The 26,246-nt window shown below is 38.6% G+C and overlaps 1 protein-coding gene across 1 annotated transcript in view; it reads left to right on the top strand.

Annotated features, from left to right (window-relative positions):
- fa2h (fatty acid 2-hydroxylase) overlaps positions 1-26,246 on the top strand; it is a 32,287-nt gene that overhangs the window by 4,278 nt on the left and 1,763 nt on the right. The window contains exons 2-5 of the mRNA XM_077210485.1: positions 20,421-20,513; positions 24,165-24,307; positions 24,431-24,531; positions 26,047-26,219. Coding sequence (XP_077066600.1) covers positions 20,421-20,513; positions 24,165-24,307; positions 24,431-24,531; positions 26,047-26,219 — 510 coding nt within the window. The remainder of the gene's footprint in view (positions 1-20,420; positions 20,514-24,164; positions 24,308-24,430; positions 24,532-26,046; positions 26,220-26,246) is intronic.

Here is a 26,246-nt window from a genome sequence, read left to right as displayed (position 1 = left end):
AAAGGCTTCTTTAGCAAAATTATTTAGCACCGTTTTTTTTTTTGTGGAACGTAGTAGTGGTGTTACACTCACACTCCCAAATGCTCTGACATATGCGCATTTATATTTATGACTGAAGATTGGATTAATGGCTGTTTTTGGGATTAAGGTTTACTTTGTTTTCTATTACAGAGATACTCCGCTTTACAGGACTACATAATTTATATTGGATTATATTATATTTTAAGTGTAAGATGATGACAAAGGTTAATCAAAAATGCAAATGCACATGCTCTTTTCACCTATATATTCTATTTAATTTCAAATAGACTGATACAATAAATTACATTTCACTCATTTTTACAGCTGTTCTAGTCCAATTGAAACATTTGGTCCGAGTGAACCGGGTTAGTTGCCTGCTAATTTTTTTGAGAGGAACGTACAAGGCAGAGGCATGAATCTCTGGAATGTTTTCTTTCTGAGGATATGAATCTCATTTCTCCTTCAATAGCCTTTTGTTTTCCATGGCTTCAGCCACAAAGCAGCATGCCAACCTTTAACAAGGGACATCTTGGTTGTGAATGCTCAATACAGTGAAATTCCCTGAAATTCCTTTCACAAAGTCTCGTGGTTGTGATTGGACCTCATATTGGAGCAGTGTAGTTTGTGCTATATAAGTATGCAAATAACCACAGGACTTTATGATGAATAGGTATCCTCTGGTGTGAGAACTGTTTACTGCGGGCTGCTATGCCGACAGGGACGGCCTCAGTACTTAGTTCCTCCAGTGTCATCAAACCACTTCAATTTGTAACCCTCCATTGTCTTTCCCCAAGGAGACTGTGTCAGACTGGTGAATTGCACCTTGGGAGCACAAGGCATTTGGGAGCCAATGGTCCAATCATAGGACATGCTCAGAAGTTCTTACTGATAAATTTATAACATAGGTCACTGATAGATTATATACAGATGGTTCGGCCACCATCGGTCCCTAAAGTAATAAAGGTTTGCTTGCTCATTAATTGCATCAAGCTACCGGACGGGCCCCAGGAGAGGAGCATGTTGGGTACAAGAGTCATAAGCCTGGCGTCACCAGGAGACACCTGTTGCCTTGGTTCTGAGTGGATCCCTGGGACCCGGAATCTCTCAATGGCTAATGTAGCAAAACATACTATATGACTATTGGTTGGTTTTAAATGCTTCCCGAAAACCAACTAACTATTTTCTGTAACTTTGTCAGTTGATGTAAAAGAGCGAAATCAGTGCTTAAACTTAAAATGTATTCAGAAAGGAACCTAACATACGATTGCTTGAATGTGTCAAAGTTCACTCCGAGTCTTCAATGAGCCGCACACATGGTTTAGTCTCATGCAGATTAATTGAACTGCTTCATACAATGCATAGAGAATCATTGTGTGAACTGAATCAGTGTGATTCATATAAACCCTGTCCGAATTGTGGCTTCACAAAGAAAAAGGGTGTATTGTTCCAAAGCTGACACCATGGAAATTCAGCTGAACCAATTTAAACATTTTAATGTTGATTTGCTGGAAAATGTACATGTAATATTGATATTGTAAATTGAATGTAATATTTTTAATAAGCATCTGAATAACCAGTTTCTCCATCTATATGTTGATCTTCTATTACAACTGACAGATCTCACAGCTTGAAAGTTAAAATCTGAACTATGTGTTAAAACAAAGCTTCTTAAAAATACAAAGATACTAGCTAAAACAAGTTTGACCAGTGAAGGTTATACATTTTAGAGCAATCAGGTGGTATCATTCTTGTGTAGGTTCTACTTCTATTACTTCATTGTTTTCAAAGTGCCGATGAAGTTTCTAACAGGTTCAGCCAGTAGAGATGATCCTCATTTTTTCAACCTGTTGAACTCTTCAAAAGAGGTACGGAAGGAGAAATGACACATCAATGTTGGAAAACTGTGTTTTAGGTCATTGGTTCTGAATGATGTGCATTTCCCCACACCAGTCCTCTTAACATTACAAATGCTTTTTTCATGATATAATTATTGATTTTAGGTCACCTTATCTCATGAGATAAATAACTGGATTATATAATTGTTTGTTGAAGAGAACAGGAAGCTGAGATATTCCTCTTTTAATGTAAAGGCAGACCCTTTTTTGTCTGCTTGGGGAATATTTGGTAAGGTTAAGTATTAAACTACAGGCATGCAGGGGTGTGTCCGTGTCACTATACCACATTTTCAGTAGTCGTTGGTAGCAACTACACTTAAAATGTAAAAGTTTTTGATATCAATTTCATAGCAAAAGCAAATATGCGATTAAAATCATTTGTGTATAAAAAGTTAAATATTAATTTAAAAAAAGTGGTATTGTTTTAGACTTTTAAAAACAAACAAACAAACATCGGACTTTGTACCAAAGTCCCACAATTTTGACATCCTTACAGATATGACTTCATCCATTAACACACAAATAATCTCAGAATTGGAAAATAAGTGCCCAGGGTGCACACGTAGCACAATGATAGTGAGTTTTGAAACTGTTAACTTCAGACGTGCTAATCCTGTGGCACATATTTCTAATCTCCTCGCTGATGCTCTTCCTCAATTGAAGGTCTTTACATGTGAGGCTGCTCTTCATCGCTGAACTCTGTACGATAGGACAAGCTCATGTGTGCAGACCTGCAAATGATTTGTTGTTTGAAGGGAGGCACCTGAAAAAAATTATGTAGATTTATGGCCTTCTTTTACAAGTGGACAGCCTTCACTTTTACCCTTTTCATGTTTTTTTTTTAACCTTTGCACTATGCAAATTACACATACCTGGTTTAAGTAATATATATCAAATTTTTTTTTTAAGTCATCATCAGATGAGAATCGACTGGTATTTGAACAGATAATGCCGAATAGTCACAGCAACCTTTGCTTTTGTTGTACATTTATCGTCTTATATACTAGGAATGACGATGAGACGTTGCTTCGTTTTGACGTTTAATGAAAAAAGGAAACAAAGTGAAATATAGCGTGCTTGTTCAGCAAATCGTTCAAAAGAAGACTGTTGCAAATTACCAACAAACTTTTCGGCCTCACGTGCCCTTTCCATTGCTCAATGCCTCTTGGGAAATGAAGTCAATTCACAAATCATAATTACATATAGAATGTTTTTAACCACATATGAATATGAAACATGAACTGTTAATCTTAGTGTTGTATATTAGTGTATAGTGTATAGTGTTGTGTATTGTTGTATATTGTATATTATATTGAATTTATATCTGTCGTGCCCTCAAAACCCAATATTTCTCTCTTGTCTGCACTAAAGTGTCTCGTACACCCGCATGCATTATCTTCTCATGTTCATACTGCACCAACATTTCTGTGTATCGGTGTTTGTTGGGCAAAATCCATGGGTGCTTTTCTCTGTAAGAGAGATCAGAATGCTGGAGCCTTCCTCCCACACTGAGCAGCTCCTCTTCATCCAGAAATGGTTTTAGCTCTCGGATTCTGGAGTCAGTGTGGGGACATTTCCCTGCTTTCAGCAAATCAATTTCAGAGCTGAAACTCTGGTTCTGAATCACCTTTATCCAGTTTCTTCCTGCTTTATTCAGCTCTTCTGCCGTCAATTCACCACTGATTTTTGTGCTTAAGCGGGTGTTGTAGATAAACCTCTTTATCCAGGCTGTCACCCGCAGCACTGTTTTTAGTTTGCTGTACCTCTCCAGACATAAAACAGGGCTTAAGAAGTCTTGCTCTTGCTTAACAAACTGTACAGCAATCTGGTATTTGGATCTGAGTTCAGACCCTACCTCATCTTCCTGAACATCTTCCTGAGTGCTCTCTGACTGATCAGGTGACATCAGAACACAAGGACCATTCCACCATAATGCGCTCTGCTTCAGGTCCTGCACAGTTAGGCCTCTGGTGGGGAGGTCAGCTGGATTAATTTTCCCTTTGCAGTGAGCCCATGACTGTGGGTTAGTTAGAGACTGGATTTCTGTGACTCTATTTGCTACAAACTGCTTCCACTTATGAGCAGAACCACAAATCCAATGCAGCACTATCATTGAGTCTGTCCATAGTCTGAGTCGTGTCTTGTCTTTGAGCTCAGGAGAGTTTGTCATCCATTTACATATTTCCATGCCTGCAGCAGACATAATGTTTCTGGCTGTCGTTGTCACTGTATGTGCTTTGGTCACCTCACTTGCACTTGAAATAAAATCATCGACGTAGAGTGAGGAGCTAAGGACTTCTACCACTTGTGGGTGTTCTAGCTCATACGGTCTTAAATGCTTCTTAATGGTGGCTGCGAGTAAGAATGGGCTTGATGAAGCTCCGAACACCACTCTCGTCATTCTGAGCATGCGCAGCGTCACGTCCTTCTCCTCTGTTGGTGGTCCTATGAACCACAGAAATCTTTCAGCGTCCCGATCTCTTTCTGAGAGTGAAATCTGCAGAAAGGCTTTCTTGATATCTGCCATATATGCGATTTCATGCAGTCTAAATTTGATCAAAATACTCATCAGATCTGGATTCAGATTGGGACCTGTTAAGAGACAGTCATTTAGTGAGGGACTTTTATTTTCGAGGGAGGACGCATCAAACACAACCCGCAGTTTCGTTGTCGCCTTATCCTCTCTCAATACCGCGTGGTGAGGCAAGTAATATGTCTGACTGCCTTGTGATGATGCATGCTCCCTTGGCACATCCTCTGCCATTGCTTGTTTTAAGTAGTCCTCCACAACTTCATTGTATCTGCGTTAGAGAGTGACATCCTTGCTTAGTGTCCTTTTCAAACTCTCAAGTCTCTTTTTTGCGATGCGGTAATTGTCTTGAAGTGGAGGATGATGTTGTCACCATGGCAACTCCACTTGGTAACGCCCATCCTTGAAGATGGAGGTTTCCTCGAACCGCTGCAACGCTTCTACATCCTCTGGGCTCTCAGACTTCTCACTTGTGATGCCCAGGGACTCAAGCTCCCAGAATGCATGCAGCTGTTTATCAATCTGTGCATCCTCGCTGAATTGAATGTGCATGCAGGTCGTCTCTGTCATGCTGGACACTGCTACTGGGCCTTGCACTGCCCATCCGAAAGTGCTCTCCAGTGCCACTAGGCTCTTTGTCAGTCTCTCTACTCTGCCTGATACTATCTGCCAGTAATAATCAGAGCCAATTAGCACAGAAAGTTCAGGTTTATCATCTCCAGCACAGTCTGCCAGTTGAAGACCTCTGCTTTTCATTTCTCTTTGTATATATTCACCAGGCACTTTCATCAGCGCTGTGCACACTTTGGGGGTGACAACTGCCTCGATTTCGATTCCCTGCTGATTATCCCATACATTCTCCAAGCTGAGCTTCACTATATTGCGACTCACCGTTGTTGGAGCAGAGGAGCCAAATTTGTGAAAAGTGAGTGTCCCTTTCCTAGTAACAGGTAGCTACAGCGCCTTCACCACATTCTCATGCACAAAACTCCCTATCATCTAGCAAGCAGCGGACCATCTTCCTGCTTGTGGGTCCGACAACCCATGCCTTGGCAGTTTGTAGCAGCACAGTGTTCTCAATGTCAGGTTTGTCTTTCTCCGCTTGGGGAACTACTGAGGAAATAACAGTGTCAATGTTGGCAGCCGCAGCAGGTGGAGATGTCTCAATTTTCTCACAAATGGCTGCATGATGCCTGCCTCCACATGTGGCACATGACATGCCCCTTGACCTGCAAAACCTGGCTATGTGTTTGGTCCCCAGACACACAAAGCACCTGCCAAGCTTCTTCAGTTTTTCCTTGCGTGCTGACACCGGGTGGTCTGGACATTTATCAGATTTGTGTTCAGTGCTATCACAGAACAGGCAGTTTCGCATTTTCTGGTCAGCAATGTGTAGTGCATCTGCAGATGTCATGCTTGGTTTCTTTAATTTCACATCACTGGCTGAATATGATTTGCTGCATGTTTTGTTAGCAGACTGGTTTTCTCTCTGGTTGTATGATTTCATCATTTGTAAAGTTCTCTCTCGGCTCTGAACCTCTTTCTGCAGGAACTTCAACACATTAGGCACATTCCACTCCTCATCATCCCCTCTGCGACGGCTGTATTCAAGAGCCAAGTTGTCTGGCATCATCTGGAGTAATATTGGGCACAACATACTGCCATAGGTGTCTGATACCACTCCCAATGACTCTAGGCTTCTGATTTGAATTTCACAGTCATCATATAACTGCCTTAATGCACTGACATCAGATGATTTCTTTACAGGAGTGAGATTCAGAAGCTTTGACATGTGAGCATTTACAATGAGATCTTTCCTTCCAAATCTGCTTTGGAGAATATCAACTGCAGCATCATAGTTACTGTCTGTCAGTGTGAGTCCTGCTATTGCCTTTGCAGCCATTCCAGTAAGATAAGTTTTCAGGTAGGTAAACTTTTCTTTTTTGCAAAGTGCATTGTTGCTATGAATAGCAGTCTCATACTGGCTCCAAAATTCCTGCCATAAACTAACATCTCTGCTAAACTTATCAATTTGTAGCTTAGGCAGTCTCACTGTTGGTTTGTTTGCACTACCATCGCTCGACTGAGCAGGCCGTGGGTTACTCACAGACTCATATTCTCGGATCACTCGGTGAGCTTGCGCTTTCATCTCGATGACGCGGTCTCTGTATTCCTCTGCGAGTTCAATCTCCGCATCCACGTCCTCCAGCGAAGTGTGTTCCTCCACTATGCTGTCCAGCTCGCGCAAACTGTCCTCCTTTGCTGACAACACGGCTAACATGTCCCGCACACGGTCGATATCCTTGTCTCCCTTTAATAATTCGACGTCGATCTGGTTTAGCAGTCTCGTTGTCGAACTCCGTATCGTCCGACGCTTTCTTTTGGACCTTTCAAGTTGTTCCATACCGACCGGTCGCTCTTCGTGGTCTTCGTCACTCATAGTCTTCTGTTTCCCGGGTTTCGGAACAAAAATGTTGTACATTTATCGTCTTATAGACTAGGAATGACGATGAGACGTTGCTTCGTTTTGACGTTTAATGAAAAAAGGAAACAAAGTGAAATATAGCGTGCTTGTTCAGCAAATCATTCACAAGAAGACTGTTGCAAATTACCAACAAACTTTTCAGCCTCATGTGCCCTTTCCATTGCTCAATGCCTCTTGGGAAATGAAGTCAATTCACAAATCATAATTACATATAGAATGTTTTTAACCACATATGAATATGAAACATGAACTGTTAATCTTAGTGTTGTATATTAAATGATAACTTATTCATTTTAACGTATTAATCTTAACTTTCGTAACTATTCTTTTAAATAGTCTTCTAACAAATAAATTCTCAACAGCTTTACTATACCCACCCTTGCCCAGACATCTAATCTTTCTTATACTGTATCTGCCAAATCCAGGATAATAAAGCTGACCGTTGATGTTAAATTTGGCTTGGTAAACAAGGAAAGGAATTAAGGAAAAGAGAAAAGAGAGTGAGAAAATGCTCCCAGTATCTGCCCCAGCAGGTTTCACCAGTTCTCTGGGTGATGCAGCTTACCAACCAATAACATCCCTGTTTATGGTGAGAATAGACAGGTCTCGTCCCCTCCTACCACTTAAAATTCAAGATCCACAGGTCTGGGATTGGTTTCGACTTTGGACTAGTGTATTTTTTGAGCAAAGATAAGCGTTTAAAAAGCAGATCCTGGACCAGCTGTAGAGTGACGCTTTAGAGAGGAAAGCACGAGGAAAGAAGCATTGATTTGAATGGCTTCAAATAAAGAATTTCAAATCTTAAAGCTGCAGGAGGGAGTTTTGAGAAAATGTTGACTTTTTGTGTTGACCAACCCGCCAATGTTGATCAACCCCCTTGCTCTCTGCTGCGCTACAGCCCTCCCTCCACAGCTCCTCCCCCACAGCGGAGCCTGCCGTGAACCCGCAGGCTAGTAAGCAGGACCACCGATGACGGCGGATTATAAACAGTTATGGAACATTCACTAATAGGGACGAAACATCAACAATATGTTTTACATTGACTATGGCCTGCCCATACTTTGACTACAAACTTGTACCTCAAATCATTATGTATTTTGCAATACATGTAACTTTATAACGTTGCACTCATTCTATAAGTTATAAATAGCTAGTAAGATAACGTTAAAGGATTAGTTCACTTTAAAAAAAACTTTTGCTGAGAATTTACTCACCCCCATGTCATCCAAGATGTCCATGTCTTTCTTTCTTCAGTCAAAAAGAAATGAAGGTTTTTGATGAAAACATTCCAGGCTTTTTCTCCATATAATGGACTTCAATAGGACACAGACGTTTCAAGGACCAAATGACAGTTTCAGCGCAGCTTCAAAGGGCTTTAAACGATACCTGACGATGCATAAGGGTCTTATCTAGCGAAACGATAGGTCATTTAAAAAAAAACCAAAAAAAAACTTTAGGTTTTATAAGCACAAATGCTCGCCTTGCTCTGTTCTGTGATGCACGTTCGTGATCCTGTTCGCACTCGTTCATCAAAATGAACGAATCTTTTTTCGAGTCATTTCGTTCGTTGATTGACCAAAATGACTCCCAAAAAGATTCGTTCATTTGGATGAAAGAGTTCGAACAGTAGAGTCACGAACGACGGTACGCGCTCGCGCTATGCAAGAGAGGGGTGATCAGCACGTACACGAGCGTGATTGACACTGCCAAGACATTCCTACTGGCTCTGATTGGTTGTTTCTGACCGGGAGCGGTGTATTTCTGCAAATGGCAATAGGACCACAGGGAGGAGCCAGAGGAGCTTGACTGTACGTTCACACCGCCGCCGACTTGAGCGTCAAAGAAGCTCTGGCCGCTCTGTCAAGGACGCTTGTCAAAAAGCACGGGGAAGCTCGTTGACGCTTTGGACGCTCTGACGTAGCAGGGAGAAGAGAAGTGTCACAACATGAAATGTAATAAACAGAAAAAAACAAGCAATACATTGAAGAAACCTTTTATAATGACAGCATTTTTATAACTGTTTTGGTCACTTTTGGTCGGGGAAAAAAATAATAATTAGCTATTATTATTATTATTATTTGCATTAGGCTATTATTTGCATTAGTGCAATTGGTCAAATCTTTGTCACCGTGAGCAAATGAATTGCATTCCCATGCCTCGTTCTTTTGTAACTGGTCCCTGAAGCAAACAACGTCATATCATATATGTTAGGAAACCCAGCAAGAGCGATTATCAGCTTCTCCTCCATTTTCTCGGAACTAATGTTTTGGTAGGAACGAAAGTTCACATCGTATGTTTCTCCGGAATCAGCCAGAGTGAAGGACGTCTTTATTCTGATTGGTTTCTGGAGTTTTGCCGCTGCTTGCCGCTGAACCGCGTCATAGCTCATTACCATAAAGTTGAGCTTCTTTCAACTTTCTGATTGACGCTCAAAACGCTCAAAACGCCCAAAACGCGACGCCGAGGGATTTGACGCTCCTTGCAGCTGAGAGAAGCCAGCTTCCATTGAAAATGAATGACTTCCGGCCGCTTTGGAAGCTCAAGTCGGCGGCGGTGTGAACGCACCTTGATTGTTTCACAGATTATCTGTCTCATATTCTACTGTCAGGACATAATGACAGTTTTAACAAATATTAGTTTACAAAAGTAACCTACTGCAGCTTTAAAGGAATATTCTGGGTTCAGATCAGTAAGCTCAATCAAAGCACGGCATTTTATGATGATTGCCAAAAAAAATGTTTCTGCTTGTCCCTCCTTTTCTTTTAAAAACCCCCATAAATTTGGGTTATAGTAAGACTGAAAGTGGGGCTGATTTGTAAAATTTAAAAAACTTACTGTTACAATAGTATAGTTACAAGATGGGTTACAGTTTCACAATTTCACAAACTTCACATTTCTGCTTTGCAATCCTTAATAATTTCCCCCCATTCACTTCCATTGTAAGTGTCTCATTGTAAACTAATTATTTTCTATTTTTAAGAGCAAGAGGCGAGTTGTAATTATTGGTTTTGTTGTATGGCCAAAAGTGAAATAATACAACCAAGCTTGTTCAGGGCATTTGCATTAACATGTACTTTTGTTTAGTCATTTACATATGTGTAAGCTGGTTGAACAAGATGCCTGCCTCTTCTGCTTGTATCACAAGACTTTCCCATGCTTCACCTTTGACAATCTCACATCATTGCTTCATTCAACTGTACTTGAATTAAAACGTGAGCATCAGATTTTGCTGGAGAATCAGCTAATATTAATTTATACAACCAGTGTGTTTAGAGAGAGATGCTTTGGGAATTGGACAGGTTGTCGAGGGACTTCTGCCTGCAAATTTACATAAGTGTTGCTCTGAATAACACAAGCCAAATGTTTTACATCTGCCCCAAATCAGTGACACTTCACATGGCTGATGTTTTCGACAGCTTGGAATAGTCCATCAGTTACTGCCTCTTATCAAGATCAGTCTGTGCAACTGTGTATCCTGGCACCGATTGGATAATGGTAAATTATTAACTTAAAAGAATCCTCATGGGTCATGTGACCCTCTTGCCCTGACTAATGTTGAAACAGGTGAGGTAATGCGCCGTAGCTTATTTTAAACTAGCATATTTTTGTTTCTGAATAACCACTAACTTTTTTCGCTCATTTTGTAAGAAATTCTAGAATGATGCCTGATAAGGTTGCATTAAGATTCTTCAGAGATTTAAGGGTTAGTTCACCCAAAAATGGGTGAAAATAGTGGAGGAGTGATCTAGCTCTCAGATTTACTAAAAAATATCTTAATTCGTGTTCCGAAGATGAACGAAAGTCTTACGAGGGTTGGAACAACATGAATGTGAGTAATTACTGACAGAATTTTCATTTTTGGGTGAACTAACCCTTTAAGTTGCATGAGCACTATAACCCAATAATATTTTTTTTGTAGTTCAGGGGTGTCCAATCCTCCTGGAGGGGCAACGTCTCAGAGTATAGTTCCAATCCGCCCCAACATACCTGTCTGGTAGTTTAGTTATTCTGAAAAGCTTAAAGAGCTGTGTCTAATTAGGTTTGGAGCTAAACTCAGCAGGGCAGTGACCCTCCAGGAGCAAGATTGGCCTTATATAAATAGACCCCAAAAATGTCAGTCGATGTCAATGTGTATTTTGAATGTAGCACTTTATTCTACTGGAAACCCTTCTCGGGAAAACCACGGACTTAGCCAGTCAATGATACTTAAACAAACATCTCGTTTGTACAAGGATTAGAGGAACAATCACTCAGGTGGAAGTATCCAAACTAGCATCTATGCTTTTACAAATATGATTTATATCAAACATTCTCTCTTCCCACACATTTGTTAATGCTAAACTGATTTTTAACCATTCCAAATGTATGCAATTTACTTCTGTTCACTTACAGAGAACAAAATTGGTGTGTTTTTTTCATTAGTTGGTATGTGGTCACATTTGTTCCTACAGTACATCTCTATCTGGGGAATGTGGTGGGTTTGCAAATTGATAAGAATTACTATCGACTGGGAGTGACTCAGTACAGGGTTAAGCTAATTAGGGTTTGGCCAGTCGATTCTAATGGCCTTGGTGCCCTTTTAAATGTATGTATCTGAGGCTCTCAACCCCCAACCGTACTCTTGCAGCCGCCCCAACACCATTCCACACACTGCCACTGTTCGGGTTGTGCCAGTCTGAGCCCTCTTCCTCCGTCGCTTTTGTTCTCGTAACTCTTTCTGTAATGTATGTGCGTCTCTCTCATTCAGTGTCCCGGATCCTTACTGCTCCATAAAGAAACCTTATTGTTCTCCCAGAGGAATTCTTTTAGCCCCCATGCCAGTCTACCACGCCAGCCTCCTTCTTGCCCTTAACACGCATTTTCTGCATTTCACCACTGTCTCAAATCTCAATGATGACTTTATTTGCAACACATCTAGTTTCGAATCTCACCAAAAAACGTAGAAGGATATGGCTGTATCCATGTAATCCTGTTGATCCATTATATCTGGATACGTCTGGATAGATTGGCTTTGAAAGAACTCCATGCTCCACGGTCAGCCAAGCCCAAATATAGGGTAACTCTAAAAACTATGTAAACTACGCAGTCACTTGATTTCATATCTGCCAGTGCAGCTGTCGTAACTTTAGTCAATTGGATATTTGCATACCACACCGGAAAATTATACCGTCTAGGTGTAATGACTTATGTCTGTATTTTCATACATTCCATTCTGTTGGTCATCAGGCAGAGCTTCAGACATAGTCACTCAGTGCTTTCACTGAATGTTAAAAATGACAACATCCTGTTTTTTTTACTTCCTCTTTTTCTTTCTTCTTTCATAACAATAAGGACCTTGCAATACATTTGTGCTGTCTAGACATCCACATTGAACACCATTAAAAACCCTCTGTAACCACTACAAAGGAATAGTAGTAACCTCATCCAAATTTCTCTCAATGTCCCCGAAGGACAATTGGAAAGTCTCTCCTCTGTAACTAAGCACCCTTTTACAAGGTAATAAGATAGAATGTAGAATGGTACACACACGATAGGTGGTGGGTTGCGTTGTGTGCTTTTACCAAGAGGGAATCGTGCACACGTGATTTGATTGCAGATTTGTTTAGGTTTAATTAACTGTGAGGAAAATTAACTAAGGAATAGACCATAAAAATGGAAATAGGAAGTGGTGAAGTTTTGTGGTGATCTTTTTTTTTTCTCCGAATTTCCATGGTGAGGGGAGTCTCTGTGTTGTGGTTTTGATGTATAGATAAAGTGGTCTGACTAAATATAAAGACAATACAACGCTCTGGATACATGGCCAAGTTTAGGTTTATCCATTCCAGTTCTCTGATCGTGGATCGCCTTTAACAACTTTTCCAGGCATTGCTTACTAATACTTATCCACATGCTAAGCCATAATCCCCCATTTGGACACAATGAAACCTTCTATCCAGTAGAAGAGATATTTGTATAAAGCATTTAGCTACTGTAAGCTGGCTGGTCTTCCCGCCTGCACTGTCAAACCTCTGCAACTGATGCAAAATGCTGCATCTAGACTGGTCTTTAATGAGCCGAAGAGAGCACACATCACTCCTCTCCTCACTAAATTGCACTGGTTGCCAGTTGCCGCTCGCATCAAATTCCAGTCACTGACATTTGCCTACAGAACAACCACTGGCTCTGCTCCCTTTTACCTAAACTCATTACTTCAGACTTATGTGCCATCCAGAAACTTGCGCTCTGCAAGCGAACGTCGTCTTGTGGTATCATCTCAAAGATGCACAAAATCTCTTTCTCGGACCTTTACCTTGTATATATATAAAATAAAATAAAATAAAAATACATGTACTTGGATTAAACTGAGAAGGGTGGAATATGCACTTGCATATTGTTGTCCTACTGTTAGTTTAATGGCTTCTATTGTTCTAATTTGTAAGCCACTTTGGATAAAAGCGTCTGCTAAATGAATAAATGTAAATGTAAAGCTAATATTATTGTTTATTTATTAATTACTTCATTTTAATTCATGTCTACCTGGACCTTTTACAATAAATGAGTAATGGAATGTTTAAAAGAAAATAGCTATAAAATATGCACACTTTTCTTAAATTTCACATAGCCTACATTTCAACCTAAAATCTTAATGTTGATTGAAATCGACCATTGACATGCTGTGTCAACTACTGTTTATTTGGAGACCAATAGCAACCTTATCTTTGGAAGCAGAGTTTCGCAGAATGAGCTGTAGACAATCCCTTTGAAGGTTCTTTACCCTGTTGAGCTCAAACCATCTTCTGCACCACAGATCAGAGAACTTTGATAGACCCAACCAGCCAGCTGAGTTATGGGACCATTAACTTTAACCAACCCTACAGCTGCAATCTCCTCTGAACATTTGCAACTTGCTCTAACCCAGTGGCGGCTGCTGGTCTTTCAAAGAGGGGAAGCTGTATTAATGAATGACTGAACAAACGATCTAAAAAAAAAGATATTAAACTCAACGGAGGAATTGTGGGAATTAAGTTCAACTGAAACACGGAATATGGTGTATAATTGTATAAAATGTATGATGAAAACTGCCTTGCAATTTTACCAAGCAAATACCAAGAAATTGGTTGCAGCAGTTTGTCTTTCGACTACACTTGCAAAATCCATGATGGGACAGAGCTCGAATAGCTTCAGCGTCAGCGACTTTTTATAGTACAAAATCGCCGTCAATCAAAAGGAGATGCAGTCTTTCTACAGACCCTCCAATCATCACGCAGAAGCCCGGAGTCCAGTCCACATAATCGCAGATTTATCCAATGACCGTCTAGTTTCGGCTTCGAAAAAAACTGTTCAAAGCAGTCCCATTGAAGTCAATGGAGGCTTCAAAAGGGAAATGCACCGGGATTGTATGAGAAGGAAATCGAGTCAGCCGACCTGCTATACGACGCTGATTATGAACGAACTCGTCTTTGAGATGAACGTGTTCTAACGCATTTTTAGTCAATAAAATGTTAACACAATTGTACATATTTGACCATTAATTTTTTAACATTACTGGGAAGCCGAGCTTCCCTTGCAGTCTTAAAGAAATCCCCACTGCTCTAACCATATATACCAAGTCTCATACTTTGTAACTAGGAACTAATCGGCCTTACCCACGCTTTTCCAGTTTCATTTTAATTTCTTTGCTTATAACCCTGAGATAACTCTCCATTTGTTTGCCCTTTTTAAGGACTTTTGCACTTTTCCAAAGTACATCTTGCCCTGTTTTTCCTAAAGGCTTCTTCACCTGGTTCTCGCTTCAGCACCTCAACAAAAGGGCAGCACACATCTCGTATCACACCCACTAATACAAAACCATTTTTGAGCTATAAAAGCAAATGATTTGCTCTCATTCACAGTCAATTTGCGGTGCCTCTTTGACCATGAACTCAAAAACGGCACTTAAAGTGTAAATGAGAGTCGTGTCCAAAGGAAACCTGACTAAGTCATAGAGTTGATAAAGACCAGATAACATTGTCTTTTTGACAGTTTCTAAGTTTGGTACTTGGATGTTTATGTATTGTTTACTTGAAAGCATGTAATCAAGATGTCATGCCAGATTGAATCGTTTCATCATGTGACCTGTGCTTTCTAATCTGGCTCTTATTGTGTGAAAGGCCTGTTGTGCAAGTTTTTTCAGTAACTTCAGTGCTACGATAGTGACTGTGTGACGCTGGTAATGTGGTGCGGTAGAAGCACGGGAAGGAGGCTGGATCCACACGCAGTGCACAGGCTTTATTTAGACAAACTACAAACTTAGACAAAGACTCAGACTGGAATACAGGACTCAGAATCAGAAGCGACCAACGTTGACATCAAACATTCAGCAACTCACCAAGACAGGGCAGGAACACAGGGCTTAAATAATCAAGGACAAACGAGGTAACAAGGGGGCGTCGGGAATAACGAGAAACACCTGGGAGAAGTAAAAGACAGGTCAGGGAATCACTGAACATGAAAAGACAAGACACAAAACCCACATAATGACAGACTGTATCTATAACAACAATTGTTTGTTTTTGGATACAATCCCTTGTGTATTGTCATATAAGCACTGGTTAAGTGTTCATTTCTGTGTGTGTGAATTATTTCTTCAGGGTGTAAAACAAAATCACATCAAATGTCATTTTACATATTTGATTTCTACATGTCCCTTGATTTAGTGTCACTATGACAACTGATGGAGTTTAATCCCTAAAGTGGTTAAATTCCTCTTTCCTCTTTTTGCATTTGGTTTGTGTGTATTTCTAGACTAATGATTTGGTGTGGCTCTTTGTAAACAGTAACACACCCCAGCAGAATCATATGCATACTGTGTGCTAAGTGTATCTAGGGTGCAATAAAACTAAATTTCCACTTGATATGGTGCTGTATTTTTATAAAATTGTTGTATAAGAGTTTTGTTAGGCTGTAAGTTAAGCATTAAAGTGAATGATGTGTGACAATAAGAAAATGGACTGATTCTGAGTAAGCTTTATCACGTGTCAGTGTCAACAATAATGGATTGTAAGATGAGTTTGCATGTTTGTGATGTTTGGACTGACAGTCATCTGGAATATCTGGTCAGGCGCGTCTGTTTTCAAAAGTTCTGCTTTTCTCACCATGAGAATAATGTGACTTAGTTTGTATAAGTTTGTGACTTAGTTTGAGCCCCCTTTCACTATTAAATATGTGTGTATATGTGTTGACACTACTGTTCAAAACTACAATTTATTAAAAAATGTAATTAAAAATAAGTAGCCTACTTTTGAATTAAACATTTTTTTCAGCAAGGACACATTCATTCATTAATCAACAGTGACAGTAATGACATTTATAATGTTTTGAACTTTCTATACATCAAAGAATCCTGAATAAAATGTATCTTAATGTATGCTTAAAAATTAAGCAGCACAGCAATGTTTTCAATCTTGATAATAATAATAAATGTTGTTGTTTTTTAGCGGCAAATCAGCATATTAGAATGATTTCTTGAAGGATCATGTGACATTGAAGACTGGAGTAATGATGCTGAAAATTCAGTTTTGCATCACAGGAATAAATTACATTTTAAAATATATTAAAATAGAAAACAGGTATTTTTTTTAATTGTAATAATATTTCCTAATATTAACGTTTTCGCTGCATGTTTGGTCATATAAATGCCACCTTGGTGAGCATAAGAGTCTTCTTCTAAAAACAGCAACAAATCTTACCAAACTAAACTTTTACTATTACGGTTCCTCTAATACAAATAGCATTACTTGTGCTAGTAATTCAAATCTTTACAATATTTTAAAAATATCACTTGCTGTTAGGACAAGGTGTTTTGCAAAATAGAAATTCAAATTACTTTGTATTTACAACATTGTCAGATAAGACTACATCATTAAAATAAGTACTGCACTGGGGAAAACATCTCTCAAGCACATTAAACTGCACAATCACTCCATCAAAGCACCTGACCCTGTAAAGTGAATTCACTGATAGAGATTGTCCATGCCACAGCGCTCAGATATAACAAATCAATCATTTTTATTCTCATTTTAGTGACAGAATACATTTAAAAATATCACACCAATTTCCACATTTATTGTGACAGTTTCCAATGAGAATAAGTAAATGAAAATTAAGAATAAATCAGAGTTAATTTTAATGTTCTTACTGGTAGCTGAAAAACGTATCAAACATTAGCATATTTTATAAACTAATTGTACGAAACGTATTGAAATTTCATGCAGGTCTGAGTACAATTGCATGAATATCATCCAATACCATGAGTAAGTGACCTCTGAGTAGGTTTGTGCCGCTTAAATTGTACAGGCCTTGGTCACGCACAATTTCACAAACAGCAACACTTCAACCATCAACTTCTATGGCATGTTGAGCACCTTCTGGTACAGTAGTATGCCAGATCATATGGCTTTGGTTAGGTGTTAGGTTGCCATGGAGATGTGTGTGTGGTCCGGGAATCGCAATGTTCTGGGGGGAAAAAATTACTTGTGGGGGACATTTTTGGTCCCCATGAGGAAAGCCGCTTAGAAATCATACTAAATTATGTTTTTTGAAAAAGTGAAAATGCAGGAAGCTTTCTGTGATGGGTAGGTTTAGGGGACAGAATATACAGTTTGTACTGTATAAAAATGTCTATGGAGAGTACCCATAAAACATGGAAATCCCAATGTGTGTGTGTGTATGGTCCAGGTCTTTTTGACGTTCTAGGGACAAACTTTCGGTTCCCGTGAGGAAAACATCTTATAAATCATTCTAAATTGTTTTTTTGAAAATGTAAAAAAATGCAGACTGTTTTCTGTAAGGGTTAGGGGATAGAATGGAAAGTTTGTACAGTATAAAATCATTATGTCTATGGAGAGTCCTCACAAAACGTGTGCGTGTGTGTGAGCAGGTGTGAAGGAGGGCAGGGTTAATCATCTCTTAAATATTAGAATGGTATGGTTCGATGCAAGACCTGTTTAATATTTCACCTGTCCCACCATCCTAGCCATCTGTGAAGGGTGTTGTCCAGTGTGTTTGTGACCCTATGGAGATACGAGTAGCCCTTGTGTCCTGTGGGTTGAGGCATGACGTAATGTGTGCTGTGATATTTGTGAACCACGTGAATAAGGTGTGGTATACTTTGTGTGGTGGTATGATGACAGTGAGGGTTGGTGTGTGTTTTATCTGTGGAATAAATAATGTTTAATCGCGTCTGCTTCATATTGTCAGATTTGAATTTATTTGAGTCTTATTGTAGTACAACGTCTCTTGATCTTTAGGTTTTAGATGTATTTATTGATTTAGTTCTCTGAAAAACAGCAGCTTTGACTTGCAAGGGACTTTTATTCTGTGTTTTGTTGGTATTTTATTGAAATAGATTTCTGAAAACTGCACAATTACTCCATCAAACCACCTGACCCTGTAAAGTGATAAATATGTAGGATCAAGGTTATGAAGAGCTTTGTAAGTGGGAATTAGTACTTTGAAGTTTACACGCAAGGAAACCTGATCTGTTGTGACCACCATTTGCCTCACGCAGTGCAACACATCTCCTTCGCATAGAGTTGATCAGGTTGTTGATTGTGGCCTGTGGAATGTTGGTCCACTCCTCTTCAATTGCTATGCAAAGTTGCTGGATATTGGCAGGACCTGGAACGCGCTGTCGTATACACTGATCCAGAGCATCCCAAACATGCTCAGCTTCGAGGAATTGTGCACAGATCCTTGCAACATGGGGCCGTGCATTATAATTCATGCTGCAACATGAGGTGATGGTCGTGGATGAATGGCACAACAATGGGCCTCTGGATCTCGTCACGGTATTTCTGTGCATTCAAAATGCCATTAATAAAATCCACCTGTGTTCGTTGTTCATAACATACACCTGCCCATACCATAACCCCACCGCCACCATGGGCCACTCGATCCACAACGTTGACATCAGCAAACCGCTCACCCACACAACGCCATACCCGCTGTCTGTCATCTTCCCTGTACAGTGAAAACCAGGATTCATCCGTTTGCCCACTCAAGCCGGTTACGACGACAAACTGCAGTCAGGTCGAGACCCTGATGAGCTTCCCTGAGACGGTTTATTTTGTCTTTGGTTATGCAAACCGATTGTTGCAGCAGCTGTCCGGGTGGCTGGTCTCAAAACCTGTGACATCTGTGGCATTGTGCTGTGTGATAAAACTGCACATTTTAGAGTGGCCTTTAATTGTGGCCAGCCTAAGGCACACCTGTGGGGTCTAAGGGGTTTTTGAGGTCCTTGATGTTTTGACATGCCCTGACATTTGTGCTTTTTTCAGTTGCTTATAAACATATTAATGGCAAAGGTGTCATTACACTCTATTTAGCATTCTATTTAGGGCTACTATAATATGTGAGCAACATGTATGTACAATGTTTATTTTTGAGAGAATATTGTTTATGCATAGTTATTGAAAAAACTAAAAATTGAAGTTTCTGAAATAAGGCCACAAAACACATACTAATTATGTGTCCATGCGACTTTTGACTAATGGGTGTTGTTGCCTAGAGTTTTTGCTTCAAAATTATCTGAAAATCATCCTGCCAAATCATTCACATAAAACAATACGTTGATTTAAATTTTGTAAGACACTTTTTTTTTGGTAAGACAATATGCGTAAGGGTGTGGTGGATCATGAATAATGCTCTGATTCACACCTGAGAAGACAATGAGCCTTTCATTCAGGTGTGTCACTGGGTACCACAAGAAAGAATGTGAGGACTTATTTTGTATGCATGCAAATTGTATAATATCCAAGGTAAACATTTCTAATAACTATGCAGTTAATTCTCATACTGTATTTTCAGAAAGTTTTGGAATCTATCCTCTCCCCAAATGTGTCACTACTAAAAAACAATCAATGAGAAGGCTTACATTGGCATATTAGGATGTTGCTTATATCTACCTTGTAAATAATTGTTTTGTTCAAATGTAAATCAACAACAATTTTAAAAAAAGATTACACTTGAAATATTGTTAAAATTGTAAAGTATACATTTTATCATACATATTTCAAAGTTAAGGATTCAAACACTATAATAACATCTTAGTTGATGAGTTTATTTTTGACAAAAACATACTATATATTTAACATATGAGCAGAATCTGGCTAACAAAAGCTTATTTGATGTCTATTTTACAATAAAAACGTTATAATCTATCCAAAACTAGTCAACGAAATGTTGTCTTTCCTATTTCGTCTGTAACATAGTAAACAACAGCGCCCATCTGTGCCGTTAATTTGTGGTGGCCACCATGTTGAGATCACATGACCAGTCAAATGCCCCTTGCTTCAACTCGTCATTTCCCTCTATTGTCAGACAGGTTGTTTTATCTCAGTGTCAGGCCATGCATCAAATATATAGGAATACAAGCAAAATCCTAACAACACAAATTGAACATGAATGAATCTCATCTCATTTAACATGATCATTAGAGTTCATCTGAAATGTTTCTTTTCTTCTGTTCTAGACTCTGAGACTGAGGAAGAAGATCCCAGAAAGCACCACAGAAGAAGAAGAAACCTCAGCCATCAATAAATGCAGCAAAGTCGACGAAGAAACGGTATTCAAAAGTGAAATGCAACCTGGCATATTACTGATTAAAATACAACCTAAGGTTATCTAGATTTTTTTTTCTAACTTTAGTTTTAGCCTAGTTAATATTTTGCACTGCAGTGCAACACGTCTTATTTGAACGGGCAATGGGAAACGCATCTGATCGATGTGTGACTGACATGATGCTAAACCAGTCTAAATGTACAGGACTTCTTTAAAACATTATGAAAACACAGTTTTACACATTCATAGGCTCAAAATTACTTTCCCTAGTAATCATTAACATGCCACAGAGACTACTGATTAAGCTGAACTTGTATTAAACCCAGAATATTCCTTTCAACAGTCGTTTAATAGATGTACCACGCACTTGTCTGCTTGACATCTGGAAGTGAAGCTTTAGTTCATATGACAGGAAACCGCAAACAACCATTCCTCTTTTGACTTGCACCGACAGTGTGAAACTAAAAGAGCAGGTGACTTTCTTTTGCTCTCTTTCTTGTACAGCGATTATCCTCAAAGGTTTAGTTCACCAGAAAATGAAAATTGTACCGTGATTTACTCACCCTCAAGCCATCCAAGGTGTATATGACTATTTTCTTTCAGACAAACACAATTGGAGTTATATTTAAAAATATCCTGGCTCTTTCAAGCTTTATAATGGTAGTGAGATTTTGAAGCCTTGTATAATAACTAGCTTCTGGCAGAAGGCCTTACGCAGCGATTTGCGGATGGAAGAGTGAACTCTGAGCCGACGCATGACGAACACGGAGGCGCAGAGGATAGAGCAAAACAAAACGGGTCGTGAATTAGAAGTCTAAAATGAGAAATTTTAAACAGAAATGTCAGAGGATTTCGATATAAAAGAAGAGGAGCTTGAGTTTGTTGCACACCCCTATTTGTTTAAACCACGAAAGGCGTCTAAGCTTATGATACTCCTACATCATGTCAGGGGTTACTCTTGTATGCGTACGGTTATCTGCTGGAAGCTAGTTATTACAGCTAATAATGTTTTAAATATGGATTTTTTAATTACACAAACGCATGGCTTCGCTTTAGAAGGCTTTTATAAAAAGGAGCCGTATGGATTACTTTTATGATGGATGGGTGCATTTTTTTGGGCTTCAAAATCTCACCCCCTATTCACTCCCATTATAAATCTAGGAAGAGCCAGGATATTTTTAAATATATCTCAGATTGTGTTCGTCTCAAAGAAGATGGTCGTGTACACCTAGGATGGTTTTGGGGTGAGTAAATCATGGGATAATTTACATTTTTGGGTGAACTATCCCTCGAAGGCTTCCTCCTTCTATGTTTGAATGATGCCAAAAGGCAGATTAAAGCAAAAACACTTGTGTGCTTTGCTGACATTGAAAAGATATGTGAAAATGCTAGTGTGTATGTACTTCCCTCACTCTCTCTGTTTGTGTGTGAATGTCCTGTGTGCATGCAGGACTTTCACAAGCATCGATTATTTGGTCCAACCCCCCTGAATGTGACAGATGGGGACAGCGATCTAGAGAACACTGACCCCCTTTGCAGAACCACGCTGTACCATTCATTACAACTTGAAAATACCTGCATACAAGTGAACAGTTCTTCTGGAGAATCATTTCCTTATTCACTAGTATTCAGAAAATCTGAAGAAAAAAATATCAAGCTTAAAGAAATAAAGGAAAAAATATATTAAAAATAAAAATAATAAAAATAAAAATGTATTTAAATTTGTATATATATATATATTTGCCATGAGCTATATTTCACAAATGTTCTTTTTTCCTCATTAATTAATGCAGAATGAGATTTTATTCTTTTTTTTAAAGATAAATTTATATAAATTGTATATAAAGGGATACATTTTTACAATTGTGTGTGTATATATATATATATATATATATATATATATATATATACACACACACACACACTGTGAAATGTGACCCACCTGAACATTTCTTAGTGAGATTCACCTGTTAGTTATATTGTATTGTAAGTGTATTCTTGCTTACTCATTCTTCAGCTTCAGCTGTTACACTACAGACCAAATGTAAACTGTGCATCAGGTTTAGGCATAACAACCAAAACCATAATTAATGGCGTAATGAAACTTGTAAATCAGACAGGATAGGCAACCAGTCCGGACCAGATTTCTGGGTTCGTTATAACAGGAATCATGTCGTCTCGGCTCTGGTTTATTACTGCACTCTCATTCATTCCAGCGTTGCTATGAAGGAAAGGGTGTTAATTTGTCCTAACGTGCACCTATTGATGGTGTGACAGACATTTCCTAGGATTAACCCTGAATACTTTGTCCTGATTTCTCAAAGCAAGCAGTTGCCTAAATAGTCAGTAAATAAAGTGGGTGGTTTTACTTGTTACTTGGTATTCTGTCACACAACAATAACTAGAAATGACACTGACTGAACCAGAGCTATGATAAGCTATTTTTTTAAGCGGCCCTACTGTATGAGTAATGTTAGCCTACACTATTTTATAACATACATTTATCGAAAGATGCATAAATAGGCGTCTATCACTTCAGGTTCAGTCGTTGAGTTCAAGGCCTCTGTTTCCTGTCTTTGTTTGAATCTTGGTGAGTTGCCGCTTCATATGGTCTTCTTTGGCGAATATGGCGCCTTAGACACACTTTTAGACACTTATAGGGACCCCTAGTGGAGACAGTAGGAAAAGCATCTGGTCAAAGTTTGCACCATAAACAAACAAGTCAAATGATTCAGCAAACTAATATCCTTGATAGCCAACATTCCTGCTTCGCAAACACCTTCTGAACTCTGTTAACTTTCCAGATAATCTTGTTTCATTTAGATTGAAGTGTGCTAAAGTGGTTATTTACACAATGGCAGAAAAATTAACAGGACTCCTTAATGAATGGTAATAAAGTGTAAAGTTAGTAATTGCTATGCTAGTTAACTTACATAAAGATGTCAGTATGAGGTTAATTGATGTGGCAAAATTATGATGTAAATATTATTAAATCAATTAAAAATGGTAGAATTTGTTGATATTCTGATTTCTGTCTTTTTCACAAACAAATTAAAAACCACAAAACATCACAGATAAACATTGCAGTTAAAAAAAACCCTGATATTACAAATGACTAAAAGATGAAATCTAGTTAATTACTTTTTTAATTACCATCAATCAGTAAACATTGGATTAGAATGAATTAGAAACATTGAAATAGAAATGTTACTTGGCAACTTGTATTAAATAAGCTTAAGGACTAAAATTACTAAAGTAAAACTGATAAAAATTTAAAAAATAAATTAAATCTAAATAGAAATATATAAACACGGATAAAAATGACAAAAGCATATATATGATTAAAATTTTATACGAAAACTGATTAATAAAAGCTAACACTAACGGTCACCGCGATTTTGCCAAGTGAGACATGTTCACAAATCACAGGGAAATCCGATGTAGAAGCATCTAACCTTGATTGTAAGCCTAAACTTGTCATAAACTGTAAACTTGACCCTCAAATCTGATTTGTCGATCGGAATATTGTTCCAGAATAAACAAAGATGTTGATCCATACATAGTCACGTTCACCATACTATAACAGTATATAAATAATACTAATATAGCACTGTTATCAAATGAAATAATTGGATTTATTTCATTGTCCATACAGGATCTGGTGGACTGGCGGAAGCCACTGGCCTGGCAGGTCGGATACCTCAGAGAGAAATATGACACATGGGTCCATCAGCCCGTGGACAGACCAATCAGACTGTTCGGAAATGACTTTTTCGAGGCCAACACAAAGACGTCATGGTAAGAGAGATCAAATAACAGGATTTATCACATCTGTTTAGTCAAGTTAAACATTGTAGATTAGTAACAGTATTTATGTGTGTGTGCTGGTTAGTTGACTGATGTGTGTTTGTGTGTTGGCAGGTACATGGTGCCAATTGTATGGATGCCTTTGGTTATCTATCTGAGCTGGTACTGCTACACGCTATTGGCCCAAGAGAGGACAAGACTGTTTATTACATCAGGTGTGTGGAAAGTGTTTAAAATTAAGTTTTAAGACACGCTTAATTTACTCACAGCAGTATTATTTATATACTATTATAGAATAGTATTTGATTATTAGTTTTAGCTATTTTTTGTAAAATAGTTCTATATAGCTTTGATTAATTTAGATTTCAGTTTAAGATTTAGTGATGTGATTTTGGACCTTACTTTTAAACTAAATGAAAAAAAAAAAAACGTTTGTCTTTGCAAATAACTGAATAAATATGATTAAGTTTTTTTTATCCATTTTATTTAACTTTATTCCACTCAACAAAAACACTTTATTTTGATAGTTCTACTAACTATAAGTGACTTTGCAACTACATGTCAACTAACTCTCATAAGAGTATTTGTAGACTGTCTGATTAATATCTGCTAACTCTTTATTTCGATGCTTCTCTAACAGACAACCGCCATTCTACTAACTTTGCAACTACGAGTCAACTATTGTACTAACCCTAACCTGACAGTCTCCTAATACTCTTTGCAAAGTTATTTATAGCTAGTAGAATATCTTAAAGGGATAGTTCACCCAAAAATGAAAATTCTTTCAGTATTTACTCACCCTCATGTTGTTCCAACCCCGTAAGACCTTCGTTCATCTTCGAAACACAAATTAAGATATTTTTGGTTAAATCTGAGAGCTGGATCACTCCTCCATAAGCTTTTTAAGGGATTGAAACTTTCCAGCCCCGAAAAGTTATTATAGACATCGTTAAAATAGTCCAAGTAACTACAGTGGCTCAATCTTAAGTTTATCAAGCGACGAGGATACTTTTTGTGCGCAAAAAAAACAAAAATAACGACTTTATTTCAACTATTCATTTCCTTCTCTGTGGGCCTCTAGTCAGTTAACGTAGTGTGATAGCGTAGAGCTACGTCACACGTAGCCTCACTATTGGCCGACGCTGGTCATGTGTGTGATGCGTGTGACGTACAACAACAGAAGCACTACGCTATTACACTAGTGAACTGACTCGAGGCCCACAGAGAAGGAAATTAATAGTTTAAATAAAGTCGTTATTTTTGGTTTTTTGGGGGGGGGGGGGGGGTATTCTCAAAAAGTATTCTCGTCCTTTGATTAACTTAAGATTGAGTCTCTGTAGTCACTTGGACTATTTTAACGATGTCTTTAATAACTTTTCGGGGAACAAGTTTCAATCCCTTAGAAGCCTATAGAGGAGTGATCCAGCTCTCAGATTTAATCAAAAATATCTTAATTCGTTTTCTGAAGATGTACGAAGGTCTTACGGGGTTTGAACAACATGAGGGTGAGTAAATACTGACAGAATTTTCATTTTTGGGTGAACTATCCCTTTAAGTTGACCATCAAAAAAAGTGTAATCATAATTTTGAAGAGTTCCGTTTTAGTTGACAGAAATGATATTAATATAAGTAACACTTTGCAGTAAGTACATTTTCTCAGTGAAGGATTGTTATTTTGCCCAAAACGTCCTAATGTATATATGTTTTATTCTTTTATTTATTATTTTTAGACTACTCCATTCTGGTCCACAAGTACAGCTTTCCTTTCATCTTCATGCTTGGCATGTTTCTGTGGTCGCTCGTCGAGTACTGCATCCATCGCTTCGTCTTCCACATGCGCCCACCCGCCCACAATTATTACCTCATCACGCTGCACTTCCTGTTGCACGGTCAGCACCACAAGGTGTGTTCATTTTTTCAATACCTGAGA

Source organism: Siphateles boraxobius, unplaced genomic scaffold (genome assembly GCF_051911475.1).
Source record: "Siphateles boraxobius isolate OS27281-9 unplaced genomic scaffold, OSU_SipBor_1 65, whole genome shotgun sequence".
In the NCBI taxonomy this organism is placed as follows: Eukaryota; Metazoa; Chordata; class Actinopteri; order Cypriniformes; family Leuciscidae; genus Siphateles; species Siphateles boraxobius.
The sequence above is the reverse complement of the archived record's forward strand: the minus strand, read 5'-3'. Positions and strand labels throughout refer to the sequence as shown.